Source organism: Octopus sinensis, linkage group LG24 (genome assembly GCF_006345805.1).
Source record: "Octopus sinensis linkage group LG24, ASM634580v1, whole genome shotgun sequence".
NCBI classification, from domain to species: domain Eukaryota; kingdom Metazoa; phylum Mollusca; class Cephalopoda; order Octopoda; family Octopodidae; genus Octopus; species Octopus sinensis.
This window is the reverse complement of record NC_043020.1, coordinates 13,806,415-13,833,584: the sequence shown is the minus strand read 5'-3', so window position 1 is coordinate 13,833,584 and position 27,170 is coordinate 13,806,415. Positions and strand designations below refer to the sequence as shown.

General features: G+C 42.3%; 1 protein-coding gene across 1 annotated transcript in view; it reads right to left on the bottom strand.

Annotated features, from left to right (window-relative positions):
* Positions 1-965: 965 nt before the first annotated feature.
* Positions 966-27,170, bottom strand: part of LOC115224086 (Golgi-associated PDZ and coiled-coil motif-containing protein-like) — a 402,254-nt gene continuing 376,049 nt past the window's right edge. The window contains exons 5-8 of the mRNA XM_036513087.1: positions 15,402-15,566; positions 12,903-12,994; positions 6,984-7,178; positions 966-2,317 (exon numbers count right to left, since the gene is read on the bottom strand). Of these exons, the coding sequence (XP_036368980.1) occupies positions 2,050-2,317; positions 6,984-7,178; positions 12,903-12,994; positions 15,402-15,566 (720 nt within the window). The 3' untranslated portion in view covers positions 966-2,049. The remainder of the gene's footprint in view (positions 2,318-6,983; positions 7,179-12,902; positions 12,995-15,401; positions 15,567-27,170) is intronic.

The window sequence follows — 27,170 nt, the reverse complement described above, 5'->3', positions numbered from 1 at the left end:
TTTCATCTATAGTCTCTCTAGCAAGTTGGGTGAAGTCTGTGTTACTGAAGAGTTCAGCATTAGACCCAAACATGCCCAGAATCATTGTTAGAAAACCCCCAAACTATCATAATTCATTGACTAACAATATATATATATATATATACTTTATTTAAAAGCAGCAGAAAATGAGGGGACTCATCAATTACATTGACCCAGTATTTCACTGGTACTTAATTTATCGACCCCAAAAGGATGAAAGGCAAAGTCGACCTTGGTAGAATTTGAACTCAGAACGTAGTGATGGGCGAAATACTGCAAGTATTTCATCCAGTGTGCTAATGATTCTGCTAGCCTGCCTCCTTATATAATAATAATCAATAATAATAATAATAATAATAATAATAATAATAATAATAATAATAATTCTTTCTACTATAAGTACAAGGTCTGAAATTTGGTGGGGTGGGGTTAAGTCGATTACATCGACCCCAGAACTCAACTGGTTCTTATTTCATTGACCCCAAAAGTGTGAAAGGCAAAGTCAGCCTCGGTGGAATTTGAACTCAGAACATAAAGATGGACGAAATGCCGCTAAGCACTTTTCCTGGCATGCTAACGATTCTGCCAGCTCACCACCTTATAATGATGATGATGATGATGATGATGAGGATAATGACTTATAATATTGGCACAGGATCACAAATTTGGGGAAGATTTCAAATTTGGTGAAACAGTTAAGAAAAAAAATAAAAAAAGTAAAACAGCGTAAAGAAACAAACAAAATCCCAAAATATGGAAGTTACACAAAAATTCGAACATGAAGAAAGAATCGGTAGAGAATATTATCTCAAGGTTTTGTTTCTGTTAAAGCAATCTCTAAATGGAATTGTAAAAGAGAGCCGAGTAGGTTCCATGTTTCGGTCAATTTAGGAAACGTCAACATGTCTTTTATTACCAAATTGTTTCATTTAGGAAACCAACCAAAGTTTGGTTGTTTTATTTTCTTTGCTTTGGGAGTTTTGCTGACATAACAATTTGGCTGGTATTCTCTCTAATCATTCTCAGGTTAAGTTGCTAAACTTGGCCAGAGATTGAACCAGAAAATTTTACTTTACCAATTGGGTCTATTTTACCACTGGCCCACAGTGCAGATCTTGGAGGAGCAAAAAAAAAAGAATGAGTGTAAATGTTTTTATTTCAATGTTTAAGGGAGAACCCTAAAATGGGAAAACAAGCATTAACTTGTAGAATAATGGCTCAGTGGGGACTATAACAGACACATTGGTAAATTAAAGATAAAGGTTTAATTCCTGACCGAGATCAGATGTATCATTACTTGGGGACAATACTGATTGCTATAATGAGAAAAATACTGCAAAAAACCAAACAAGAATCATCTGATCTGGGGTCTAGCATGTTGTAGGTACCTAACTGTAAATATATTGATGTACCTGGTTGCATGTACCCAGTTACATGTACCTTGCTGTATGTACCTTGTTGGAAGAATAAATCAAAAGAAACTGAAACAAAAAGAAAAATCTAGGTGTCTCCACATAGTTACTCAATCTGCAAGAAAGTACAGTCAAATTCCACTCAGAACATGCCTTGCAGCCTTTAAAAACAGAAGTACATACTGGGTAATGTATTCTTGGACACAATGTTTGGAAATATGATGGAATGGTCATAGAACTGCTTGGTTATACTTGACCCGGGGTTAAACAACAACAACAACAAGAATTAAAAACTGTTAAAGTTTGGAGGATTTTCATATTGGTTTGACACATGTTCTTGGAGAAAGTTTTTTTTTTTTTTTATTGGAGAATGGTTTAGTCTGTATTCTAACAGGATAGTTTAAATTGTGTTCTTGGAAAGATTTTTCAATGGGTGCTCTTTGAGAGAATGGCTTAATGTGATGCTGGAGAAGGGTTTTAATCTGTGTTCTTTGAGAGAATGGTTTAACGTGTGTTCTTGGAGGCTAATTTAATGTTTAAAGTGTAAGAGACAGCGTTCACATTGAAATTACAGATGCAGGCGTAGAAATGGCATGAAGGATATTATTATTGCATATCAACTTGCAAACTGCTTGATCTCGTTATCCGTAGCAGAGATATACGGTGGAAGTTGACTAGGACTTGTCGGTTGTTCTCGTGTTGGACTGTCAGAAACCTTCATCAGGTCCTCTTCTTCCTCTACGTCTTCCTCTTGCGGCGGCCCATCTGTGGCTGTTTCCTCTGGGTTATTCTTGATATCAGCTGGTCTGCCTTTGTTTGGACTTTGAAGAACTACACTGTCTTGGTCTGTGTTGTTAATACTGTCTGGGATAACTTGTTGGGTTCTGAAAAAAATACAGACAAATTGTTTATTGAGATTTTGTTCATTAGAGACAACGTTTGCTGGTCAATAATATTATTTGTAACGATTTCTCAGAAAAGCAAACACAATCATCATCATCATCACCTATTTCTTTATTACCCACAAGGGGCTAAACACAGAGGGGACAAACAAGGACAGACATAGGTATTAAGTCGATTACATCGCCCCCAGTGCGTAACTGGTACTTAATTTATCGACCCCGAAAGGATGAAAGGCAAAGTCGACCTCGGCGGAATTTGAACTCACAACGTAAAGACAGACGAAAACCTATTTCTTTATTACCCACAAGGGGCTAAACACGAGGGGACAAACAAGGATAGAACAAGGTATTAAGTCGATTACATCGACCCAGTGTGTAACTGGTACTTAATTTATCGACCCCGAAAGGATGAAAGGCAAAGTCGACCTCGGCAGAATTTGAACTCACAACGTAACGCAGACGAATACCGCTAAGCATTTCGCCCGGCGTTGCTAACGATTCTGCCAGCTCGCCATCATTCTTCCATGTTTGTCAGTGAATTTGTTGAGGCAGATTTGCTTTGGCTGGATGCCCTTCCTGTTCCCAATGCTGTAGTGCTGACAGGGAAGGAAGTGATGTGAGGGCAAATCGAAGTGAAGTTGATACCCCCGTCAACGATGCTATCTCTGATGCCTTTATTCTGCTTGTTCCCCAACTCCGCCCCTCAGACTTCACAGCTCAGCATCGTCTACACCAACTCGTGCTCCTTATTCCCCAAGTTCAGTGAACTATTTACACTGGCCCTACGCGACTCCCCTGATTGTGATAGCTATCACCGAGACTTGGCTGACTCCAGCAGTAAAGGACTCAGAGATCCACATGCAGGGCTACGTCCTTTTCAGATGTGACAGAGGAAAAAGGCGAGGGGAGGTGTTGCTGTGTATGTAAGTCTGAGCACAAACCGTCCTGCGGTATTCTACCCACAAATGCTCATCCTACAACCAAATTCGATGCCGTCTATTGCAAGCTGAGCCTATCTGAGTTTTGCCTGCCCGGTTGGCTGTCTACAGGCCGCCTCTAGCCGACCCCCAGGACGATGCTCATCTACTCGAGGCGATAAGATTCGTTTCAGCTTCGCATGACTGCTTGGTACTAGGCGACTTCAACGCTCCCATGATCGATTGGCCCGCATCAATTTGTACAACATCTTCCCGGTTCGGCCGACCCTTCTTGACGTGGCTGAAGATTGTTTTCTATCGCAACATGTTGAATATCCGACAGGCATCGGTCTGGGCAGCAGCCATCTATGCTAGATCTGGTATTCTCCCGCTATCCAAGATCAGTGTCAGACGTATCTGTGTGCGCCCCTCTTGCCAAGAGTGATCATGCGGTCCTGAAGTTCGTCATGCACACAACTTTTTCCACCACGATTACTTCGCTGCCACGTAGAGTCTTCTCTGCAATTAATCTTTGAAATTCTAACCGAGGCTTCCGCGCTTCTGGACTGGCGTTCCCTGATGACGTTGTCCTCAGTTGACGAACTATGGTCATCCCTCAAAGCATATGTAATCTGTTTGACTGACCAGGCAGTTCCCGTTGGACTTCCAAGAGGAAGAAACACAAGCCCTGGGTGACGAAGAAGGTTAAACGAGAACGTCGACTCAGAGATATTGCTTGGGCTGAATTCAAAAATCTGGATTCGACTGCAGCTTTTGAGGTGTACAAACTCCCGAAAATTGAAAAGAAAGAACGCTTCAGTTATGAATACAAAATCGCGGCAAATGCCAGTAGCAATCCAAAACTTCTTTGCCCATGTCCAGCGGAATTCCCGCTTGAACAACCAGATTGTAACATTGGTAGACTCAACAGGCGTATCGATTGAGGACCCTTATCAACAGAGTCAATTATTTGCTGAGGCTTTTTCAACTATTTTCAAACAAGATGATGGTCGTGAACCCCCTCCATTTGATAGATCGGTACCTCCAATGCTTCGATTGATCATCACGCGGGACCAAGTCAAACGTGTATTCAAGGCCTGATGTCAACAAGGGTCACGGCCCTGACGGCATACACCCACGGGTTATCAAAGCGTTGGCTCCGGTCATCTGCGAGCCCCCTTAACACGACTAATCAATATGTCATTGGCGACGGTGTTATGTTATACCTGCAGACTGGAGAACGCGATAATCTGCCCAATTTTCAAGAAAGGGAGCCGCGAGAGACCGCTTAACTACCGACCGGTTTCCCTTACATCAATAATCAGCAAGATGTTCGAAACCATCCTTAAGAAAAGTATGATGCTCCACCTCCTAAGCACAGCCTCGATCACTGATTCCCAACACGGCGCTTCGTGCCGAAGAGATCATGCTTGACCAACTTACTAGTAATGGAAGAATTGGTGACGCGCATCCTCGATGATAGTGATGCTGTTGACATCGTTTTATTGGACTTTGCCAAAGCTTTTGACTCGGTAAACCACCGCCTACTACTTGTCAAGCTTCAAGCATATAGTTTCCATCCGGATATTGTACGATGGGTTGGTGCCTTCCTCTCAGATCGCTCCTTCCAAGTTCAAGTTAATGGTTTGCGGTCCGACGTCTCCAGTGCGAGCAGTGGCGTGCCTCAAGGTTCAGTGCTTGGGCCCTTGTTGTTCTTAGTCTTCATAAATGACTTGCCCCGACGACCTCACGCAACACACCCTTCTATTTGCCGACGATATCAAACTGGTCGCTCCTCGCGGTAGTATAGAGGATCTTCGTCGATGCCTCCACCAAATTTGGAAGTGGTCTAACGATTGGGACCTGTGTCTGAACGTGTCAAAGTGTGTCATCTGCCTGTCGGCTCTACTCCTACAACTCAACTTGATTTCGAGCTGGGTCGTCTGCTGCTGGAGAGGACCGATCAGGTAAAGGACCTGGTTCTTGGTGGATTCCTCCTTTTCGCCTTCGGCCCAGTGTGTCCATGCTGCCAACAAAGCGCGCGGAATTCTGTTTTTGATTCGACGGTCATTCGGAGTGCTCACAGCAGCCATATTCCTGCCACTCTATGTCACGCTGGTGAGACCCATATTGGAGTATGGGATTCAAGCCTCTTCTCCTTATCTCCTCAAAGACATACAGCACCTTGAAAGAGTCCAGAGGCTGGCTACCCGCTGGTTCATGGTCTCAAAAATTTGTCCTACGAAGAAAGGCTGAGGACGCTCGACCTTTATTCTCTTGAAAAACGCCGCCGCGGTGTGATCTCATTCTCGCCCACACATCATAAGCGGGAAGTGTAACCTCTCGAAAGAGCTGTTTCTTCACTCCTGCTCCGGAGCGTCGGCTGCGGGGTCATTCCGAAAAGCTCTACCTGCGACGATTTCATCTCAATCGAAGGAGAGGAGCTTTCTCCGTCCGGGTTGCGGATCCGTGGAACAAGCTGCCAGATGAGATGGTGAAGATTGCCGACGACCGCTTTGTTCAAAAGCCTCCCTGACCTCAAGTGGCCTGAACTCTTTACATGAACACCACCCTGTACTTAACTCCGTGTCCCCCTACATGCCTTCTATTTGCTTTTGAGCCAAATTAACTAACTAACTAACTAACTAACATACATGTTTCCAAGAAAGGTTTTCACATGACTACATGTGAAAACCTTGCTTGGTTTTCACATGACTGGCCACAGAGCAATATTACCTTGCTTGGACACAAAGAACCCTGCTTGTATGAAAGTGATGCTCGTTTACAACTGCTCTGCAATGTGAAGGACACACACACACACAGACTTCTTTCCGTTTCCATCTATAAAAATCTGCTCATAAGGCTTTGGTTGGTCTGAAGGTGGGACTGAACCCCAAACCTTGCGGTTGGGAAGCAACCATATGTATGTATGTATGTTTATGTGTGTGTGTGTGTGTGTGTGTGTGTCTGTATGTATGTGCATATAAAGCATTCATAATAACAGATTAAACTTGAAGACCCTTGTGTCTTAATATGATATTTGACAAAGAAAAGCTGTCCCCCTGTCCCCTACACACAGATAAGCACTGCCAAGGGGACAATGGACTTTTACTAGATACATCCATTAATTTTTTTTGGAAGCACTCCGTCGGTTACGACGATGAGGGTTCCGGTTGATCCGACCAACGGAACAGCCTGCTCGTGAAATTAACGTGTAAGTGGCTGAGCACTCCACAGACACGTGTACCCTTAACGTAGTTCTTCGGGGATATTCAGCGTGACACAGAGAGTGACAAGGCTGGCCCTTTGAAATACAGGTACAACAGAAACAGAAGTAAGAGTGAGAGAAAGTTGTGGTGAAAGAGTACAGCAGGGATCACCACCATCCCTGCCGGAGCCTCGTGGAGCTTTAGGTGTTTTCGCTCAATAAACACTCACAACGCCGGTCTGGGAATCGAAACCGCGATCCTACGACCGCGGTCCGCTGCCCTAACCACTGGGCCATTGCGCCTCCGTATAAAGGATACACCCACACAGACAACATTGTGCCATTTAATATATTAAGATACTGGTCTGGGAATCGAAACCGTGATCCTACGACCGTGAGTCCGCTGCCCTAACCACTGGGCCATTGCGCCTCCACGATTTCTCGTCATCCATTAAAACATCCTTAATACGTGGCAATCGAAACAAGTGGTCTCTACTTTAATAAACAAATATATTTTAGTCACCTGGCAGGGCTGCCAAGAGAGGGGTCTGTAGTCAGTGGAGGGGTGGGAGAATTACTCTGACCCTCAATTTTCACTGTGTGGGTGTTATGTGGCAGCAAAGGACCATTTTCCCTCAGTTCATTGTCTAAAGGACTTTCGCCCTGGCCGTTACTCACATCACTGTCACTGGCAACATCGTCATCATAGATTCGGTAACTGAGCAAAGAGAGAAAGAAAGAAAGAAAGAAAGAAAATACATTTGTTAGTTTCCATGACAACAACCAGAACAAATTAATAAATGGTAACATATTTCATAATTGGATGATTAAACCACTAATTAGAAAGCTAGAAATATATGTATGTATGATGATGATGTGTGTGTGTGTATATATATTTCTTTACTACCCACAAGGGGCTAAACATAGAGGGGACAAACAAGGATAGACAAACGGATTAAGTCAATTATATCGACCCCAGTGCATAACTGGTACTTAATTTATCGACCCCGAAAGGATGAAAGGCAAAGTCGACCTCGGCGGAATTTGAACTCAGAACGTAGCGACAGACGGAATACTGTTACGCATTTCGCCCGGCGCGCTAACGTTTCTGCCAGCTCGCCGCCTTGTGTGTGTATATAGCTGTATGTATACATATATGTGGGTATGTGTGTGTGTGTATATATATATATATATCATCATCATCATCGTTTAACGTCTGCTTTCCATGCTAGCATGGGTTGGACGATTTGACTGACGTCTGGCGAATCAGATGGCTGCGCCAGGCTCCAATCTGATCTGGCAGAGTTTCTACAGCTGGATGCCCTTCCTAATGCCAAACACTCCGAGAGTGTAGTGGGTGCTTTTACGTGCCACCGGCACGAGGGCTAGTCAGGCAGTACTGGGCAATGCTACACACAAATGGTGCTTTTTATGTGCCACTTGCACCGGAGCCAGTCCAGCAGCACTGGCAACGACCTCGCTTGAATGTTTTTTCATGTGCCACCGGCATGAGTGCCAGTAAGGCGATGCAGGTAATGACCACGCTTGACTGTGCTTTTTACGTGCCAATGGCATGGAAGCCAGTTTGTTGCTCTGGCAACGATCATCCTCGGATGGTGCTCTTAGCACTCCACTAGCACGGATGCCAATCATTGAATTTGATTTTGATATATATGTGTGTGTGTGTGTGTGTGTGTGTGTACATATATACAGTTCTATGTGTACATATGTGTGTGTGTGTGTACATATATACAGTTCTGTGTGTACATATGTGTGTGTGTGTGTGTGTTTGTACATATATACAGTTCTATGTGTACATATGTGTGTGTGTGTGTGTGTACATATATACAGTTCTATGTGTACATATGTGTGTGTGTGTGTGTGTGTGTGTGTGTGTGTACATATATACAGTTCTATGTGTACATATATGTGTGTGTGTGTGTGTGTGTGTGTGTATAGAAATATATATATTGTTAGTCAATGAATTATGATAGTTTGGGGGTTTTCTAACAATGATTCTGGGCATGTTTGGGTCTAATGCTGAACTCTTCAGTAACACAGACTTCACCCAACTTGCTAGAGAGACTGTAGATGAAAGAATCTCGAAGAAACTGTACAGAAATTGCCAACCAGGAGTGGCTGTGTGGTAAGTAGCTTGCTAACCAACCACGTGGTTGCGGGTTCAGTCCCACTGCGTGACATCTTGGGGAAGTGTCTTCTGCTATAGCCCCGGGCCGACCAATGCCTTGTGAGTGGATTTGGTAGACGGAAACTGAAAGAAACCTGTCGTGTATATGTATATATATATATATATATGTATGTATGTGTGTGTTTGTGTGTATGTGTTTGTCCCCCTAGCATTGCTTGACAACCGATGCTGGTGTGTTTACGTCCCCGTCACTTAGCGGTTCGGCAAAAGAGACCGATAGAATAAGTACTGGGCTTACAAAGAATAAGTCCCGGGGGGGTCGATTTGATCGACTAAAGGCGGTGCTCCAGCATGGCCGCAGTCAAATGACTGAAACAAGTAAAAGAGTAACCAACAGTACATTGGTTGATGCTGGGAAATAGAATTGATTAAAGGATAATGATAAGTCAGAGATGCCATCTGCAGAAAACACAACAACTAAGTTGGTGCTAACACATGCAAAGTAGATGTTTAGAAAAAAAAAAACACGCATGAATGATTAGCACCCACTACACTCTCGGAGTGGTTGGCGTTAGGAAGGGCATCCAGCTGTAGAAACTCTGCCAAATCAAGATTGGAGACTGGTGCAACCATCTGGTTCGCCAGCCCTCAGTCAAAATCGTCCAACCCATGCTAGCATGGAAAGCGGACGTTAAACGATGATGATGATGATTCAAAACAGTGTGAATAAATAAGCATTACTTCTGACAGAATAATGTCAATGCTAAAGAGTTAAAGCACCCAACCTATGCCAAGCTGAAGAGAGGATTTTAAATTGCGATCCATGCTGATGATGATGAGAGGGAAGATTTATCCTGATGACATTTAAGCTATGCTGACATTTATAACCGTTCCCTCTCATTTCTTGGAGTGTTAACAGAAATTCTATGTTTGGTATCAAATTTTCGAGATACCATCTTTAATAGAATGGTTGTATACTGTCAATCTAACACGCAACATGGACAGTAGGGGGGTACAACCACCGCTGTTTAGCCCTAGGAAGCATCGACGCCTCATGATGGCTTTGACACATTTTTCCTGAAAAAAAAATGTCAAAGCCATCAGGAGGCGTCGATGCTTCCTAGGGCTAAACAGCGGTGGTGTACCCCCCTACTGTCACGTTCGTGTTAGATTGACAGTATACAACCATTCTATCGCCCCACCACTGTACATGTCTCTACGAGAGATTTAGAAATTTAGTATTTCCCATCTTTAATAGTTGTGAATATAAATCGGTGACAGAATCAGTAACAAAATATCTTTGGAACTAATATTCAATTCTTGTAATCTTTATTCTCAACTCAAAACTAATGGTGCTGTTTTAGTGAAAGTTGTTTTGATTACCATAATCTATGAGTGTAAACATCTTGATGAGTCAAAGACATTGGATTGGCACATTTTTTTTTTCTCTTTTGTTAATATCATAGAAAAAGTCTTCTCAGTTATCTGGCATCAGTGAATACGTGTATTGGAAGAGAGAAATAAATAAATATTACACCAGAAAAATATTATGAAGAAGATGGAATTCTTTTCAGAAAGACTTGGTTCAATAATCTTGTTCAATAAAATGTGATAGAGTTGATTTTTCAAGGAGAGCTGCAACCTGATACGGTGAGAAAATACATAAAAATCCAGTCGCTGAAAAGATGTTTGTTATGGTAACCTAGTAAAGGGGGAAACCTGAATGTGAGAAAGTGTTTGTTTTGTATATATTTGTTGGAGGTTTTCATAGAGAAGTGACCTTTATGGTTTACAATCAACACATCTACAGTATATGTAAACATACAACAACAACAATAGTTACAATATGAAAAGAAGACACCTCATCCTGCCTCAACATCCTAACATCTTGAAAATGAAAGAATGATTTACATAAAGTAGTTTTAGATACAATATGTCTCCAACCCCCCCCCCCCCAAAAAAAAAAAAATCAGAAAGAGGATAGGATGGTCACTACTGGAAGGCTGTTGGCCACAGGTGTATTTTGATCAGAGTAGACCTGGGGCTAAACAACAACAGCAATAACAAAAGCAGTTAAATTAAAGGTGGTAGGTTTGTTAGACGAATCATTAATTAAACAATGTACTGTTAATATAAAGAAGCGCAGGAGTGGTTGTGTGGTAAGTAGCTTGCTTACAAACCACATGGTTCTGAGTTCAGTCCCACAGCGTGGCACCTTGGGCAAGTGTCTTCTACAATAGCCCCAGGCCAACCAATGCCTTGTGAGTGGATTTAGTAGACAGAAACTGAAAGAAGCCCGTTGTATATATGTATATATATGTATGTATATATATGTATGTATGTATGTGTGTGTATATGTTTGTGAGTCTGTGTTTGTCCCCCCAATATTGCTTGACAACCGATGCTGGTGTGTTTACGTCCCCGTAACTTAGCGGTTCGGCAAAAGAGACTGATAGAATAAGTACTAGGCTTACAAAGAATAAGTCCTGGGGTCGATTTGCTCGACCAAAGGCGGTGCTCCAGCATGGACACAGTCACATGACCGAAACAAAGAGTAAAAGAGTAAAGAGACGGGAGCTGTTGTGGTAGTGGCCTGGGGATCACATTCTGTGGTACGACCCCAGGGTATTAGCCAAAGAAGTGTATGTGTATGTGTGTGTGTGCTGTATGATGAGTTTTACAGTATGGAAAAGAGGTAAGGGCTAGACATGCTGTGGCCATGCTGGGGCACTGCCTTGAAGAATCCACTCACAGAGCTTCAGTCAGCCTGAGGCTATAGTGGAATACACTTGCCCAAGGTCTCATGCAGTGAGACTGAACCCAAAGCAAGTTTTTTTGACGACATAGCCACACCTGGGATTCTTTCAATTTCTTTTACTCATGCAGCTGTGGTCATGCTGGAGCACCCCCATCTACTAAATCCACTCGCAAGGCTTTGGTTGGGATGCAGCTATTGTAGAAGCAGGCACTTGCCAAATAAAGTTGCCATGCGGTGGGACTGAACCTGAAACCAGATGGCTGGGAAGCAAACTTCTTAACCACACAACCATGTCTGCACTTTATAACAGGAAAGAAAAAAACGAAACAAAAATAAAGAATGATAAAAAAAAAAAACAGAGAAAGAGCGATAGAGATTTTGTATGGTGGCACAACAGAACCACAAATGTCTAGCATTATATATTTCTTTACTACCCACAAGGGGCTAAACACAGAGAGGACAAACAAGGACAGACAAACGGATTAAGTCGATTACATCGACCCCAGTGCTTAACTGGTACTTAATTTATCAACCCCGAAAGGATGAAAGGCAAAGTCGACCTCGGCGGAATTTGAACCAAGAACGTAACGGCAGACGAAATACGGCTACGCATTTCGCCCGGCGTGCTAACGGTTCTGCCAGCTCGCCGCCTTAATAAATGTCTAGCATTATAATTCACCAGAGAGCTATAGGGATATATAGAAAATAGTATGGTGGCACAATGGGACCATTATGTAATACTGTATTTAACTGTTATCTCATGACTGTTGATACACAGACAGGGACAAATAAGGAAGCATGGTGTGAGAATGGATTTATGGGAATAATAAATGGGTGACATGATGTAGAATAAAAGTTTTACCGAAATCCATTTTCGTCTTCATACTCATGATTTTCATCATCACTATCTTGGTCAGGAGCTACAAAGACAACTTCCAGTTCAATCTGGCCTTGCTGATATTTCGAAGAAAAGCAATGGAAAAGAAAAAAAAAAACAAACAAAAATAAAGAATGACAAAAAAAAAAAACAGAGAAAGAGTAATAGAGATTTGGTATGGTGGCACAACAGAACCACAAATGTCTAGCATTATATATTTCTTTACTACCCACAAGGGGCTAAACACAGAGAGGACAAACAAGGACAGACAAACGGATTAAGTCGATTACATCGACCCCAGTGCTTAACTGGTACTTAATTTATCGACCCCGAAAGGATGAAAGGCAAAGTCGACCTCGGCGGAATTTGAACCAAGAACGTAACGGCAGACGAAATACGGCTATGCATTTCGCCCGGCGTGCTAACGATTCTGCCAGCTCGCCGCCTTAATAAATATCTAGCATTATAATTCACCAGAGAGCTATAGGGATATATAGAAAATAGTATGGTGGCACAATGGGACCATTATGTAATGCTGTATTTAACTGTTATCTCATGACTGGTTGACACACAGACAGTGACAAATAAGGAAGCATGGTGTGAGAACGGATTTATGGGAATAATAAATGGGTGACATGATGTAGAATAAAAGTTTTACCGAAATCCATTTTCGTCTTCATATTCATGATTTTCGTCATCACTATCTTGGTCAGGAGCTACAAAGACAACTTCCAGTTCAATCTGGCCTTGCTGATATTTCGAAGAAAAGCAATGGAAAAGAAAAAAAAAATTAAGTTTATGTTTGTTGTTTTTTTTTGTTTTTTTTTGTTTTAAATCTTAGAAATGCTAAAATTCAGTTGCAGAAAATATATGTCAATAGCAATTTATAATTTCAAACAAAGAATTACATAAAAACGAAAGCTTGAACTCAAATATTCAAATTTACATAATGTCTGCAGTAAAGTTCTGGAAATTAGCAGCAGGCAGATTATAACTACCACATCCTATATATATATATATATTTAAAAAAGGAGATGTGGAACACGAGTTGTGATATATAAAAAAGGAAATGAAGAAAATGCTGACAAAATAATTTAAGTAATTTAAGTAATTTAATTAGGTGAAAGTTCTTTTTACCGGTTTGGTCAGATAAGAGGAAAAAATCTATCAGAAAAGAACTCTATCTCTCTTTTTGATAAGCATAACAAATGCGCAACCGGTAAAAAGAACTTTCACCTAATTAAATTACTTAAATTATTTTGTCAGCATTTTCTTCATTTCCTTTATATATATATATATATTATATAGGGAGAGTTTACGAAAAAAGCAAAAGACGAAGACAGGTGGTGTACAAAACAAACAGATGTATTAGTATAACGCTCAGGAATAGAAAAAAGTCTTTTATGTTTCGAGCCTATGCTCATCTATGGTGGAGGTAGAACCAGGAAGAAATGGGACAAGGTGGTGATCCTGGAACTTTGAGATTCACAGAGAAAATGACTAGAGACCAAGACCTTTGGCAATATTCTGTGCTTGAGAAGACTCTCAAACCAAGTGAAATTGTAGTCGTGGCTGATGCTGGTGCCACATAACTGGCACCTGTTCTGGTGGCACGTAAAAAGTACCTTTTGAGTGTTGGGCCTCATGGAGGCAATGACTGAGACATTTGGCATTATGTTGTGCTTGAGAAGAAGTGCCATCAAGCCAATTAAAATCAATCATGGCAGATACTGGTGTCACACAAATGGCACCCATGCTGGTGGCCCATAAAAGCATCCATTACATTTTTGGAGCGGTTAGCGTTAGGAAGGGCATCCAGCCATAGAATCCATGCCAAATCAGACTGGGGTCTGGTGCAGCCTTCCAGCTTGCTAGCCCTGGTCAAACCATCCAACCCATGACAGCAGGGACAATGGATGCTAAATGACGATGATGATGATACATATATATATATATATATATATATATATATATAATATATATATATAAAAACTAAAACTCTGTGATTGCTTGCTTGTGTGCGTACTTGTCTGTAATTTAATAGATCCAAACTGGTGCAAAATGGGAGAATACTCTCAAAGCAAGGTACTGCTGAAATGTGAAGACAAACAGAATAAAACAAGTTCCGTGTAAATTGGACAACGGATTTCTGAGATACATGTTTTTTTGGGGTTTGTTTCCACAAATTTAAGTAGTGATACCTGGAGTTATTGCCCTTTATTGTGAACGCCTTTATAAATAGCCAAACTGATATATAATGGGAAAATACTCTGAAAGTATGGTACCCTTGAAATGTGAATACAAATGAAATAAAACCAATTTCAGATAAATTGGGCCACAGGTTCCTGAAATACATGGTTTTTTTGGGTACCTTGAACTACTGGTGAACCAATGGGTCAAGGGTAGTCTAGTATGTATATATAAATGTGTGTATGTGTGTGTGAGTGTGTGTATGTGCCTTTGTCATCACTGCCCACTGATTGATAACCGGTGTTTGTTTGTTTATGTACCCATAACACAGCAGCTCATTAGGAAACCAATAAAATAAGTACCAGGCTTCAAGAGAACACAAGTACTGGTGTGGATTTTTTCCAATTAAAAAACTCTTCATGGTCACAGTCCAATGACTGAAACAAGTAAAAGATACAATACACACACACACACATGTATATATATATATTTCGGTCATATTATGCGGAGAAAATCCCCGGAGAAGGACATCATGTTCGGAATGGTCAGTGGCAAGAGAGGAAGAGGCCGACCAAGAACCCGCTGGCTTGACACCATCAAGAGTGATACTGGAATGGACATAGCCAATCTGAAAGAAGTGGCCCAGGATAGAACTGACTGGAGGACACTGATCCAACGAGTGACCGAGAGTCGACTTCGACTGAGCGGATATATATATATACATATATATATATATATATATAGATATACATATATATACATACATACATATATGTACACACACATATATATACATACATATATGTACACACATATATATATATATACATACTGAAAAAGAGAGAAACAGACATACACACACACTGATATAAATATATAGTTAGTTGTTCTATTGAAATAGTTTTAGATTGTGTATATATTTGATTATAGGGTTGAAAGAACTTTGCACAATTTCTATGGTTCTTACCTGTTGAGACAAAATCTGAACGGCATCGGAATGCTTCACATTTCTTAAATCATCTCCATTTACAGACAAGATGGCGTCACCAACGTACAAACCTTCGCATCGCTCAGCAGGTTGCCCAGGATGTATCTCAGATATCAGAATTGGTACGCCATGCTCTTTGCCACCCTGAAAATAAAAGACAAACACTTTTAGGATTGGTTTCTTCTACTATCTGTTGAAAAACTCAGAATATATAATGGCACTGCCAATTAAATGTCACCAATAATTAAATGTCTGAGACGAGTTGTTTTCTTAGAAGATTATATTCTATGGGACTTTTCACCTCAACTTTTTAAGATCATCATCATCATCGTTTAACGTCCGTTCTCCATGCTAGCATGGGTTGGACGGTTCGACCGGGGATCTGGGAAGCCAGAAGGCTGCACCAGGCTCCAGTCTTATCTCCGTGAGTGTAGTGGGTGCTTTTTACGTGCCACCTGCACAGGTGCCAGGCGAGGCTGGCAACGGCCACGGTCGGATTGGTGCAATTTATGTGCCACCGGCACGGAAGCCAGTTGAGGCGGCGCTGGCATCGGCCACGATTCGGATAGTGCTTTTTACGTACCACCAGTCCAGGGGTCCTGGCATCTGCCGGGTGCCAGTCATAGGATTGGTTCAATTTCGATTTTGATTTCACTTGCCCCAACATGTCTTCGCAAGCAAGGGGGTTGGCATGGGTGCCTGTCGTCGGATGAGGTTCAATATTGACTTCGCTTGCCTCAACAGGTCTTTGTGTCCAAGGGAGGAAAGGCATGCATAAGTGGGCTGGGCTCACTTGTCCTGATCAACATAAATTTACATCTGTGTCACATTTTGATTTATGTCTGTAGATCTCCGTCAACAAATATCGTAGTCATTGATGTGCATGGATGGACTGTCAAATTGAATTTGAAGGAGGAAACTTTTACCTCTAACATTAGTATGAAATTGAAAGGTTTCTGGTTTTAGTCTTTCCTGATGCTATGTATATATCCAGTGATATTCTGAGACCCCCTTTGGTCATGGCTGACCGTGGGATTGCACCTAGAAAGTTACCCTCCCAGGTACAAGTCCGGGCAAGATTGTTTATAGAAGACCAGCAGTCGCCCATGCATACCAGCCTCCCCTCTCCATGCCACTGATGTTATCCAAGGGAAAGGCAACGGCTGATACAGCTTGGCACCTGTGACATCGCAACTCATTTCTACAGCTGAGTGAACTGGAGCAACGTAAAATAAAGTGTCTTGCTCAAGTGCCGGTGGCACGTAAAAAGCACCATCTGTCCGTGGCCGTTTGCCAGCTCCGTCTGTACGGGTGGCACGTAAAAAGCACCCACTACACTCACGGAGTGGCTGGCGTTAGGAAGGGCATCCAGCCGTAGAAACACTGCCAGATCAGACTGGGCCTGATGCAGCCTTCTGGCTTCACAGACCCCAGTTGAACCGTCCAACCCATGCTAGCATGGAAAGCGGACGCTAAATGATGATGATGATGATATATATATATATATATCAAAAGAGTGTAAGTACCTTGAGAGAAAAGTTGGACCTAAGAAGCATCAGTTGTGGTGTGCAAGAGAGACGTTTGCACTGGTATGGTCATGTGACGAGAATGGCTGAAGATAGTTGTGTGCAAAAGTGCCACACCCTAGCAGTTGAGGGAACCTGTGGAAAAGGTGGACCCAGGAAAACCTGGGACGAGGTGGTGAAGCACGACCTTCGAACTTTAGGTCTCACTAAGGAAATGACTAGAGACCGAGACTTATGGAAGTATGCTGTGCGTGAGAAGATCCGGCAAGACTAGTGAGACCATAACCTGTGGCCTCTACCTGGTATGTAGCCAGTCAACTTATACATACCTTTCCTTCTTGGGACACAAAAAACTCCACTTGAGAAGACCCGTTGAGGCAAGTGAAAATCAAAATCAAAATCAAACCAAATCAAATCAGATATCAGAAAGCAGAACCAAAATCGAAGTCGATCAACATCAATGGAAATTGCAGCTGTGATACCAGTGCCGGTGACGAGTAAGCGAACCATCCGATCATGGCCGTTGCCAGCGCTGCCCCGACTGGCTTCCGTGCCGGTGGCACGTAAAAAGCACCATTCGTTCGTGGCCATTGCCAGCCTCGCCTGGCCCCCGTGCCGGTGGCACGTAAAAAGCACCATCCGTCCATGGCCATTTGCCAGCTCCGTCTTTCACCTGTGCGGGTGGCACGTAAAAAGCACCCACTACACTCACAGAGTGGTTGGCGTTAGGAAGGGCATCCAGCCGTAGAAACATTGCCAGATCAGACTGGGCCTGATGCAGCCTTCAGGCTTCACAGACCCCAGTTGAACCGTCCAACCCATGCTAGCATGGAAAGCGGGCGCTAAATGATGATGATGATGATATATATATATATACATATATACACATACACACACATATATATACTCTTTACTCTTTTACTTGTTTCAGTCATTTGACTGCGGCCATGCTGGAGCACCGCCTTTAGTCGAGCAAATCGACCCCGGGACTTATTCTTTGTAAGCCCAGTACTTATTCTATCAGTCTCTTTGCCGAACCGCTAAGTGACGGGGACGTAAACACACCAGCATCGGTTATCAAGCAATGCTAGGGAGACAAACACGGACACACAAACATACACACACACATATATATATATATATATACATATATACGACGGGCTTCTTTCAGTTTCCGTCTACCAAATCCACTCACAAGGCTTTGGTATGTATATAAATTACATCCACCATTTCTTTTTAAAAATAATAACGACCTTATTTATGCAGTGCCCAGATGCACTGCAACTCATCAGAAAAAAAGTAACCAAAACTGCATGAACAGTGAACAATGAATAAGTCTTTAAAAAAAAATGGGTGTGGGTGGATTGCACACAACTCAGGGACACGGAGTAATAATGGTGGCGACGATGGCGATATTACAGAAAATTCATCTCTGATAGCAAAATATATAAATTAGGAAATATAGTGGGTTGGCAAGGGAAACAACTTAGTGTAATATTTGAGTTACCTCCCCTGTTTAACACAGAGCAAGGAGGCAGAATTTAAGATTTAATAAATGCTTTTGTGGAACAAGGTTCTGAGTGAGAGTGACTTTACTGACGGCTGGATGAGGTTGACATCTCAATTGTTCTTCATATATACTGGAACAACGTTACTCCATACACGACGAGGAGCCACCAATATCGTATCAAACAGTAACACCTAACAAAACATCGACTGACAGTAGATATATACACCTGACTACGGAAGCACTCCGTCGGTTACGACGACGAGGGTTCCGGTTGAACCGATCAACGGAACAGCCTGCTCGTGAAATTAACGTGTAAGTGGCTGAGCACTCCACAGACACGCGTACCCTTAACGTAATTCTCGGGGATATTCAGCGTGACACAGAGAGTGACAAGGCCGGCCCTTTGAAATACAGGTACAACAGAAACAGGAAGTAAGAGTGTGAGAAAGTTGTGGTGAAAGAGTACAGCAGGGATCACCACCATCCCCTGCCGTAGCCTCGTGGAGCTTTAGGTGTTTTCGCTCAATAAACACTCACAACGCCCGGTCTGGGAATCGAAACCGCGATCCTATGACCACGAGTCCGCTGCCCTAACCACTGGGCCATTGCGCCTCCACTACACCTGACTATAGACACATACACACATACAGATCTAACAACACATCACAGGCACATACGTTGTGTTACTCACTACACTCCTCATATGGTATCGATACTGCACATATACACAGTATTACAAACACATACATCAGTAGAGTTACAACACAGAGACAGTAGTGTTACATACATACTGAGGTGGAGGCACATGGCCTAGTGGTTAGAGCAGCGGACTCGCGGTCGAAGGATCGCAGGTTCGAATCTCAGACCGGACGATGTGTGTGTTTATGAGTGAAACACCTAAGCTCCACGCGGCTCCTGCAGAAGGTAATGGCGAAACTTCTGCTGACTCTTTCGCCACAACTTTCTCTCACTCTTTCCTCCTGCATCTTGCAGCTCACCTGCGATGGACCGGCGTCCTGTCCAGGTGGGGAACCTATACGCCAAGAAACTGGCCCTTATGAGCCAGACATGGCTCGAGAAGGAACAACATACATACTGAGGCATATACAGAGTAATGTCATCAAAAACTCACACACACACACCTCCATATTTATTCTTATTACTCTTTCACTTGTTTCAGTCATTTGACTGTGGCCATGCTGGAGCACTGCCTTTAGTCGAGCACATTGACCCCGGGACTTATTCATTGTAAGCCTAGTACTTATTCTATCGGTCTCTTTTGCTGAACCGCTAGTTACAGGGACGTAAACACATCAGCATTGGTTGTCAAGCGATGTTGAGGGGACAAACACAAACGCACGAATATATACACACACATACATATATATATATATATACGATGGGCTTCTTTCAGTTCCTGTCTACCAAATCCACCCACAAGGCTTATAGTAAAAGACACTTGTCCATGGTGCCATGCAGTGGGACTGAACCCGGAACTATGTAGTTCTTAAGTAAGCTACTTACCACAGCCACTCGTATGTTTTCTTTGTGGACAGCTCTTGACTCGCCCCCACCCCTCCTGTTGTCATCAGGACCCTTCTCCCATAGATACCTTTTCTGACAGAGGACAATGGCGGTGGTGGTAAGCCACCTTCCTTTTTTTAAGACAGTAGAGGGGTTTGAAAGACAACTCAGTTGCCCTTTCTAGGAGGCTAAATGACCATATAGAGGGTCTCTCTCAATGGCTTAGTGTGAGGTGCTGTCCATGATAGGTATGTGTGTTTAAGGCGGTGAGCTGGCAGAAATGTTAGCATGCCGTTAGCAATGCTTAGCGGTATTTCATCTGCCATTACGTGGTGAGTTCAAATTCCGCTGAGGTCGACTTTGCCTTTCATCCTTTCGGGGTCGATAAATTAAGTACCAGTTATGCACTGAGGTCGATGTAATCGACTTAATACCTACACCTATCCTTGTTTGTCCCCTCTGTGTTTAGCCCCTTGTGGGTAATAAAGAAATAGGTGTGTGTGTGTGTGTGCATGTGTGTGTGTGCGTGCGTGCGTGCATGAGTGTATCTGTGTAATATGTGTGATTTATCAATTATGTCTGGTGGAAGCGACAGCACCCATAGCTGTTTCACACTCCACCAACTCTGAAGCTGACGCTATCAACAAGAACTCAGGAAAGACATGAGGAGGGGGGGGATTCCAGGTGAGTGACATTCTGGAGAAGAAGGACCTAGTTGCGGGATCAGAGCAGGAGGTAGAGAGGCAAGGAGAAGGGGTTAACATAAAATGAGGGAAAAGAGAGAGAGAGAAGAGTCATAAGTGTGAGAGTGGAGGGGAAGAGCAGTGACCATTGTAGTAGAGATGAAGAAGGTAGAAGGAGGACACAAATATGTCAGTGGACCATAGAGACTGGAACATGTTTGTAAATAGTTTCATAGTAATTAGTCAAGTGATCTTTTCTTAGATGCTGTCTAGGACACTGCATGTGTAGTGCAGCAGTAGTAGTAGCAGCAGTATCTCATTTGTGAGGAGTGATACTTCATTGAGGGTCTCATTTGCAGTTTGGAGAATTGTTGGAGGAAGAACAGTGAGCAAATCTGCAAATCTTAGTTGTATATATGCACTTCCCAAATCCCAGGCATATATATATATATATATATATATATATACACATTCCACAAGCTGGAAATTCCATTGGTTACGACGACAAGTGTCCCAGTTGAACCAATCAACAGAATAGCTTATTTGTGAAATTAATCTTTAGCACACTGCATTTTTTCTAGAATTGTTTCCCCTGCCACTGCCCTGTTACTACAGGGGAGAAAACTCATACAGTGACATGATGCACCGAAAGTGTGCTAAAGGTTAACGAGCAAGTGGTTGATCACTCCACAAATATGTGCAACTTTAATGTAGTTCTCTGGGAGATTCAGCATGACACACTGTATGTGACAACTGACTTAACAGAATAGCCCACTTGAATTTTGATCGAAATCAAAATCGCTCAAAAATCAATGGAAATTGTAGTTGTGATACCAGTGCAGGTGGCATGTAAAAGAACCATCCGAATGTGGCCGTTGCCAGCGCCACCCAGAATGGCCTCCGTGCTGGTGGCACCATCTGATCGTAGCCGTTGTCAGCCTCGCCTGGCAAGTAAAAAGCACCCACTACACCCACGGAGTGGTTGGCGTTAGGAAGGGCATCCAGCTGTAGAAACATTGCCAGACCAGACTGGGCCTGGTGCAGCCTCCTGGCTTCCCAGACCCCAGTCGAACCGTCTAACCCATGCTAGCATGGAAAGTGGATGTTAAACGATGATGATGATGGATGGACTGGACGAATATGACATAAAATGTCTTGCTCAAGGACATAATGCACCACCAAGAATTGAAGACATAACCATATGACCATGAGTCAAAGACACATACTACTAAGCTAAGCACCTTCACAACACACTCCATAGGCTTAGGTGTTATCAGATACCAATTTTATATATATGCTTCAAAGATTCTCCAGTTATATCTTTATATATAAAAGTCAAGTTGTGTGTCTGTCTCCTACGATTTAGATTCCTAACTACTCCCACATTTTGCGGTGCAGTTTAACCAAAACCAGGTATCTTATAGTCGTGATTCTCATATCGAGCCCTTCTGGGTATTAGCGTGCGTCTACGATGAGTCTACGATTTTAAAAATAATTTACCATCATTTTTTTCCATTTTGATGCATTTTTTCGCTAAGGGAAGTAACTCTCTAAAAATGTCTACGATGAGTCAACGATACTAAAAAAAATTTACCATAATTTTTTTTCAATTTTTAGTGCATTTTTTTGCTATTTTTTGGCTATAACTCTCTAAAAATGGTTATATAGTTATTTCCCTTACAAACCCGAGCAACGCCGGGCGATACTGCTAGTATATATATAAATTTTTTCGTAATGAGATAAAAAATCAAGGCTGTGTAGATTTTAGAATATGCTGTTTCCAGGATATTTATGATATCCCATCATCAGAGACGGTGTGAGAGGATGGTTAAGTAACAGTTAATTCAGATAAGATACAAAATAGAGTGAGGTAGAGGAAAATAGATGAGATATGTAGGGATATTGTATTTGTAGATCCATTTTTTTTTCAGGCAGAATGGTATACATATAAGATTCCAATACCTTATGAGTAAAATCCAATAGTATTTAAAATTGGTCATTCCAAGTATAGAGTTTATACACAGTGTTATCGAATCAAAGGTTTTATTTAAAGTGACCAATGACCAATGTTGAACCCCTAATTCGCATAATCACCAAGCCAAGAACTTAACTATGGTCCATCTATAGCACTTATTCAGCATTACCTGACACCTTTGGGTCTCAATGATACCATTACCTCTCATAACCTCTCTCCTCTCTCTATATATATATATATATGTATTATTATATATATATATATATATAATATTATATATATATATATATGATGGTATGAAAGATGGCAGAATCCCCAAGGACATACTCTACGGAGAGCTTGCTAGGGGTACTAGGTCTGTGGGTAGACCGATCTTACGTTACAAGGATGTTTGCAAAAGGGACATGAAGGCCTGCAACATCAATATTAGCGGTTGGGAGGCAGTTGCCGGCAACCGTGGAGAATGGCGACGTACCATAAAAGAGGGAATACAAAGGAGTGACAGAGAGAGGAGAAATGGAAAGAAAGGAAGAGACGTCAACAAGAGACTATGGCACTACAACCAGCCAGGAACAGTCTTCGCTACATTTGCGGTACCTGCCAGAGGGAGTGTTTGTCCAGGATAGGACTACACAGCCACAGCAGGAAATGTATCAGGACATGAAATATAAAAGCCGGACTAGACTACTTTGTGCGCAACTCCATTGTCTGCCGAGACAGAAAGGATGCCAACCATATATATATATAGTAATCCCTTGCCATGTTTATTATGTCAATTCGTCCGTGGTGTTGTTTTTGCATTTATAAGAAAATAAATATATACAAATTACAAAAATAATTAAAAGAAATATACAGAACTGTTTCTACTTTGCGGATTTTCATTGAGGCATTACTGCATACACCCACACGTCACAGACCCAGGTTGTATAGACACCCACTTCTAAATCTTCAGTTTAGAGATAAATGTTTTGAGCTCTAATCTGGATAGGTACAAGGTAGATATCCAGGGATAAGTCGCCTGATGATGATAAAAGATGAACAGCATACACACACACTAATACTCTTTTACTTGTTTCAGTCATTTGACTGTGGCCATGCTGGAGCACCGCCTTTAGTCGAGCAAATCGATCCCAGGACTTAATCTTTTGGATGCCTAGTACTTATTCTATCGGTCTCCTTTGCTGAACCGCTAAGTTACGGGTACGTAAACACACCACCATCGGTTGGACAAACAGACACACAAACATATACACACACACACATACATATATATATATATCAGTTTCCGTCTACCAAATCCACTCACAAGGCTTTGGTCGGCTTGAGGTTATAGTAGGAGACACTTGCCCAAGGTGCCACGCAGTGGGATTGAACCCAGAACCATGTGGTTGGTAAGCAAGCTACTTACCACACAGCCACTACTGCGCCTATATATATACGACAGGCTTCTTTCAGTTTCCGTCTACTAAATCCACTCACAAGGCTTTGGTCGGCCTGAGGCTATAGTAGAAGACACTCACCCAAGGTGCCATGCAGTGGGACTGAACCCGGAACCATGTGGTTGGTAAGCAAGCTACTTACCACACAGCCACTACTGCGCCTATATATATATATACGACGGGCTTCTTTCAGTTTCCGTCTACTAAATCCACTCACAAGGCTTTGGTCGGCCCGAGGCTATAGTAGAAGACACTCACCCAAGGTGCTATGCAGTGGGACTGAACCCGGAACCATGTGGTTCGGGAGCAAGCTACTTACCACACAGCCACGCCATATATACAAATATATATATATATATATATATATATGACAGGCTTCTTTCAGTTTCCATCTACCAAATCCACTCACAAGGCTTTGGTCGGCCCGAGGCTATAGTAGAAGACACTCACCCAAGGTGCCATGCAGTGGGACTGAACCCGGAACCATGTGGCTCGTGAGCAAGCTACTTACCACACAGCCACTCCTACACCTATATTAAATATAATGACTAATGTTTTTGAGAGAAACTATAATAAAACTATAAGATGTAGGTTTATAACAGACTAATGGAGAAACGAGAGATGGTAGTGGGTGTACTGGTAATGGTGGTAGCGCTATAAAACTGGACATTTACTTATTATGAGACAATTTAATAACGCTGGAGGGTCCGCAAGTTTCAGGAAACTGGTAAAATTGGTTCATTTTGTGATAATTATGTCATGTTTTACAGTCAGGCATAACTGTTGTCTACGTCTATCTCGGTGAAGCAGGAGTTAGGAACACAAGAAGCTGATCCGCTAAATCTTACGCCGCCGCCGCCGATACACAATAAATTTTAAAGAAATAATCATTGTTTTCCTTGTCTTGTGGCGCCAAACAATTTCGGATAATATCGTTAATATCAGAGATAAAGGATACTGCTCCGCCCCACCCCCTCCCTCCGCACACACACACACACACACGCTCCATTCTCTTTAAGTAACAAAGACAAAGGATATCAGAGAAAGAAAACATTTGGGGGTTGTTGTTGGTGGTGGTGGTGAAGTAGGTGGGGGTGAATGGGAGTAATTAACGATGATAGGTTATTATTGTTATTGTTGTTATTATTATTGTCCAGAAATAATGCTTCTATTTTGGTGAAGAAGATCTTTCCGCAGAGGGAGGCAAGGTGGAAGTAAAAGTAAAAGTAAGGAAACACTTTTGTTTGGTCCTTTTTTTCTCCACCCCACCCTTTTTTTTTTTGGTTTTGCTTCCAATCTTACAGAAATGGGAACAGAACAGAAAGAAGGGAGGCAAAAATAAGTGTAAAATAAAACAAATTAAAATAAACCCCCAAAATACCAAAAGATATTTGTCATGGGATGATGGTGGTAGTGGTGGTGGTAATGGTTGAGATGGTGGTGGTAGCGATGGTGATAGTGGTAGTAGTGTTAGAGGTGCTGGTGGTAGTGGTGGGGGCAGTGATGGTGGTTGTAGTGGTGGTAATGGTTGAGATGGTGGTAATGGTTGAGATGGTGGTAATGGTTGAGATGGTGGTGGTAGCGATGGTGATAGTGGTAGTAGTGTTAGAGGTGCTGGTGGTAGTGGTGGGGGCAGTGATGGTGGTTGTAGTGGTGGTAATGGTTGAGATGGTGGTAATGGTTGAGATGGTGGTGGTAGCGATGGTGATAGTGGTAGTAGTGTTAGAGGTGCTGGTGGTAGTGGTGGGGGCAGTGATGGTGGTTGTAGTGGTGGTAATGGTTGAGATGGTGGTAATGGTTGAGATGGTGGTGGTAGCGATGGTGATAGTGGTAGTAGTGTTAGAGGTGCTGGTGGTAGTGTGGGGGCAGTGATGGTGGTTGTTGGTGGTAATGGTTGAGATGGTGGTAATGGTTGAGATGGTGGTGGTAGCGATGGTGATAGTAGTAGTAGTGTTAGAGATGCTGGTGGTAGTGGTGGGGGCAGTGATGGTGGTTGTAGTGGTGGTAATGGTTGAGATGGTGGTAATGGTTGAGATGGTGGTGGTAGCGATGGTGATAGTGGTAGTAGTGTTAGAGGTGCTGGTGGTAGTGGTGGGGGCAGTGATGGTGGTTGTAGTGGTGGTAATGGTTGAGATGTTGGTGGTAGTGATGGTGATAGTGTTAGTAGTGATGGCAGTGGTAGTGGTGTTAGAAGTGCTGGCGGTAGTGGTGGTGACAGTGATGGTGGTGATGGCAGTGATGGTGGTGGTGGCAGTGATGGTGGTCGTAGTGGTGGTGGTGATGGTAGCATGATGGTGTTGGAAGAGGTAGTGGTGGTGGTATGTATGTGCATACGTGTGTGAATGTGTGTATGTGTGTGTGTGTATGTGAATGTGTGTGTGTATGTGTATGTGAATGTGTGTATGTGTGTGTGTGTGTATGTGAATGTGTGTGTGTGTATGTGAATGTGTGTGTGTGCATGTGTAAATATGTGTGTGTGTGTGTGTATGTGAATGTGTGTGTGTAAGTGTGTGTGTGTGTATGTGAATGTGTGTGTATGTGAATGTGTGTGTGTAAGTGTGTGTGTGTGTATGTGAATGTGTGTGTATGTGAATGTGTGTGTGTGTGTGGGGTGGGTGCAGTGTTGTTTTTGTTTCCTTCTGAATAAATTAGTTCTGTTCTCTGAGGAGCCGAAAGTTTCTCACTTCAAAGACAAATAATATTGGACTGGAAAACCAAATCCAAAATTAGAGACGTAAGAAGCTGTTTCAAGTAAATTATTATTCATCGATAAATAAATAGATAAATACACTACTCCTTCACACTACAAAGTATATGTGCGCACGTGTGTGTGTCTGTGTGTGCCATATATTTTTGCATATTCTCAGAACACCATCAACCGCAATTGTCAAGGGAAGGCTCCATGCAGGCCAACAGAGAATATTTGATTTGATAAAGTATTTAAAAAGAAAAATTAAATGCTACAAATATTTATGTCTCGTCTTTATAGGAGGTTGTTTAGCATGAAAATAACAATTATAAGCTATATATATATATATATATATATATATATATATATATATATATATATATATATATATATATATATATA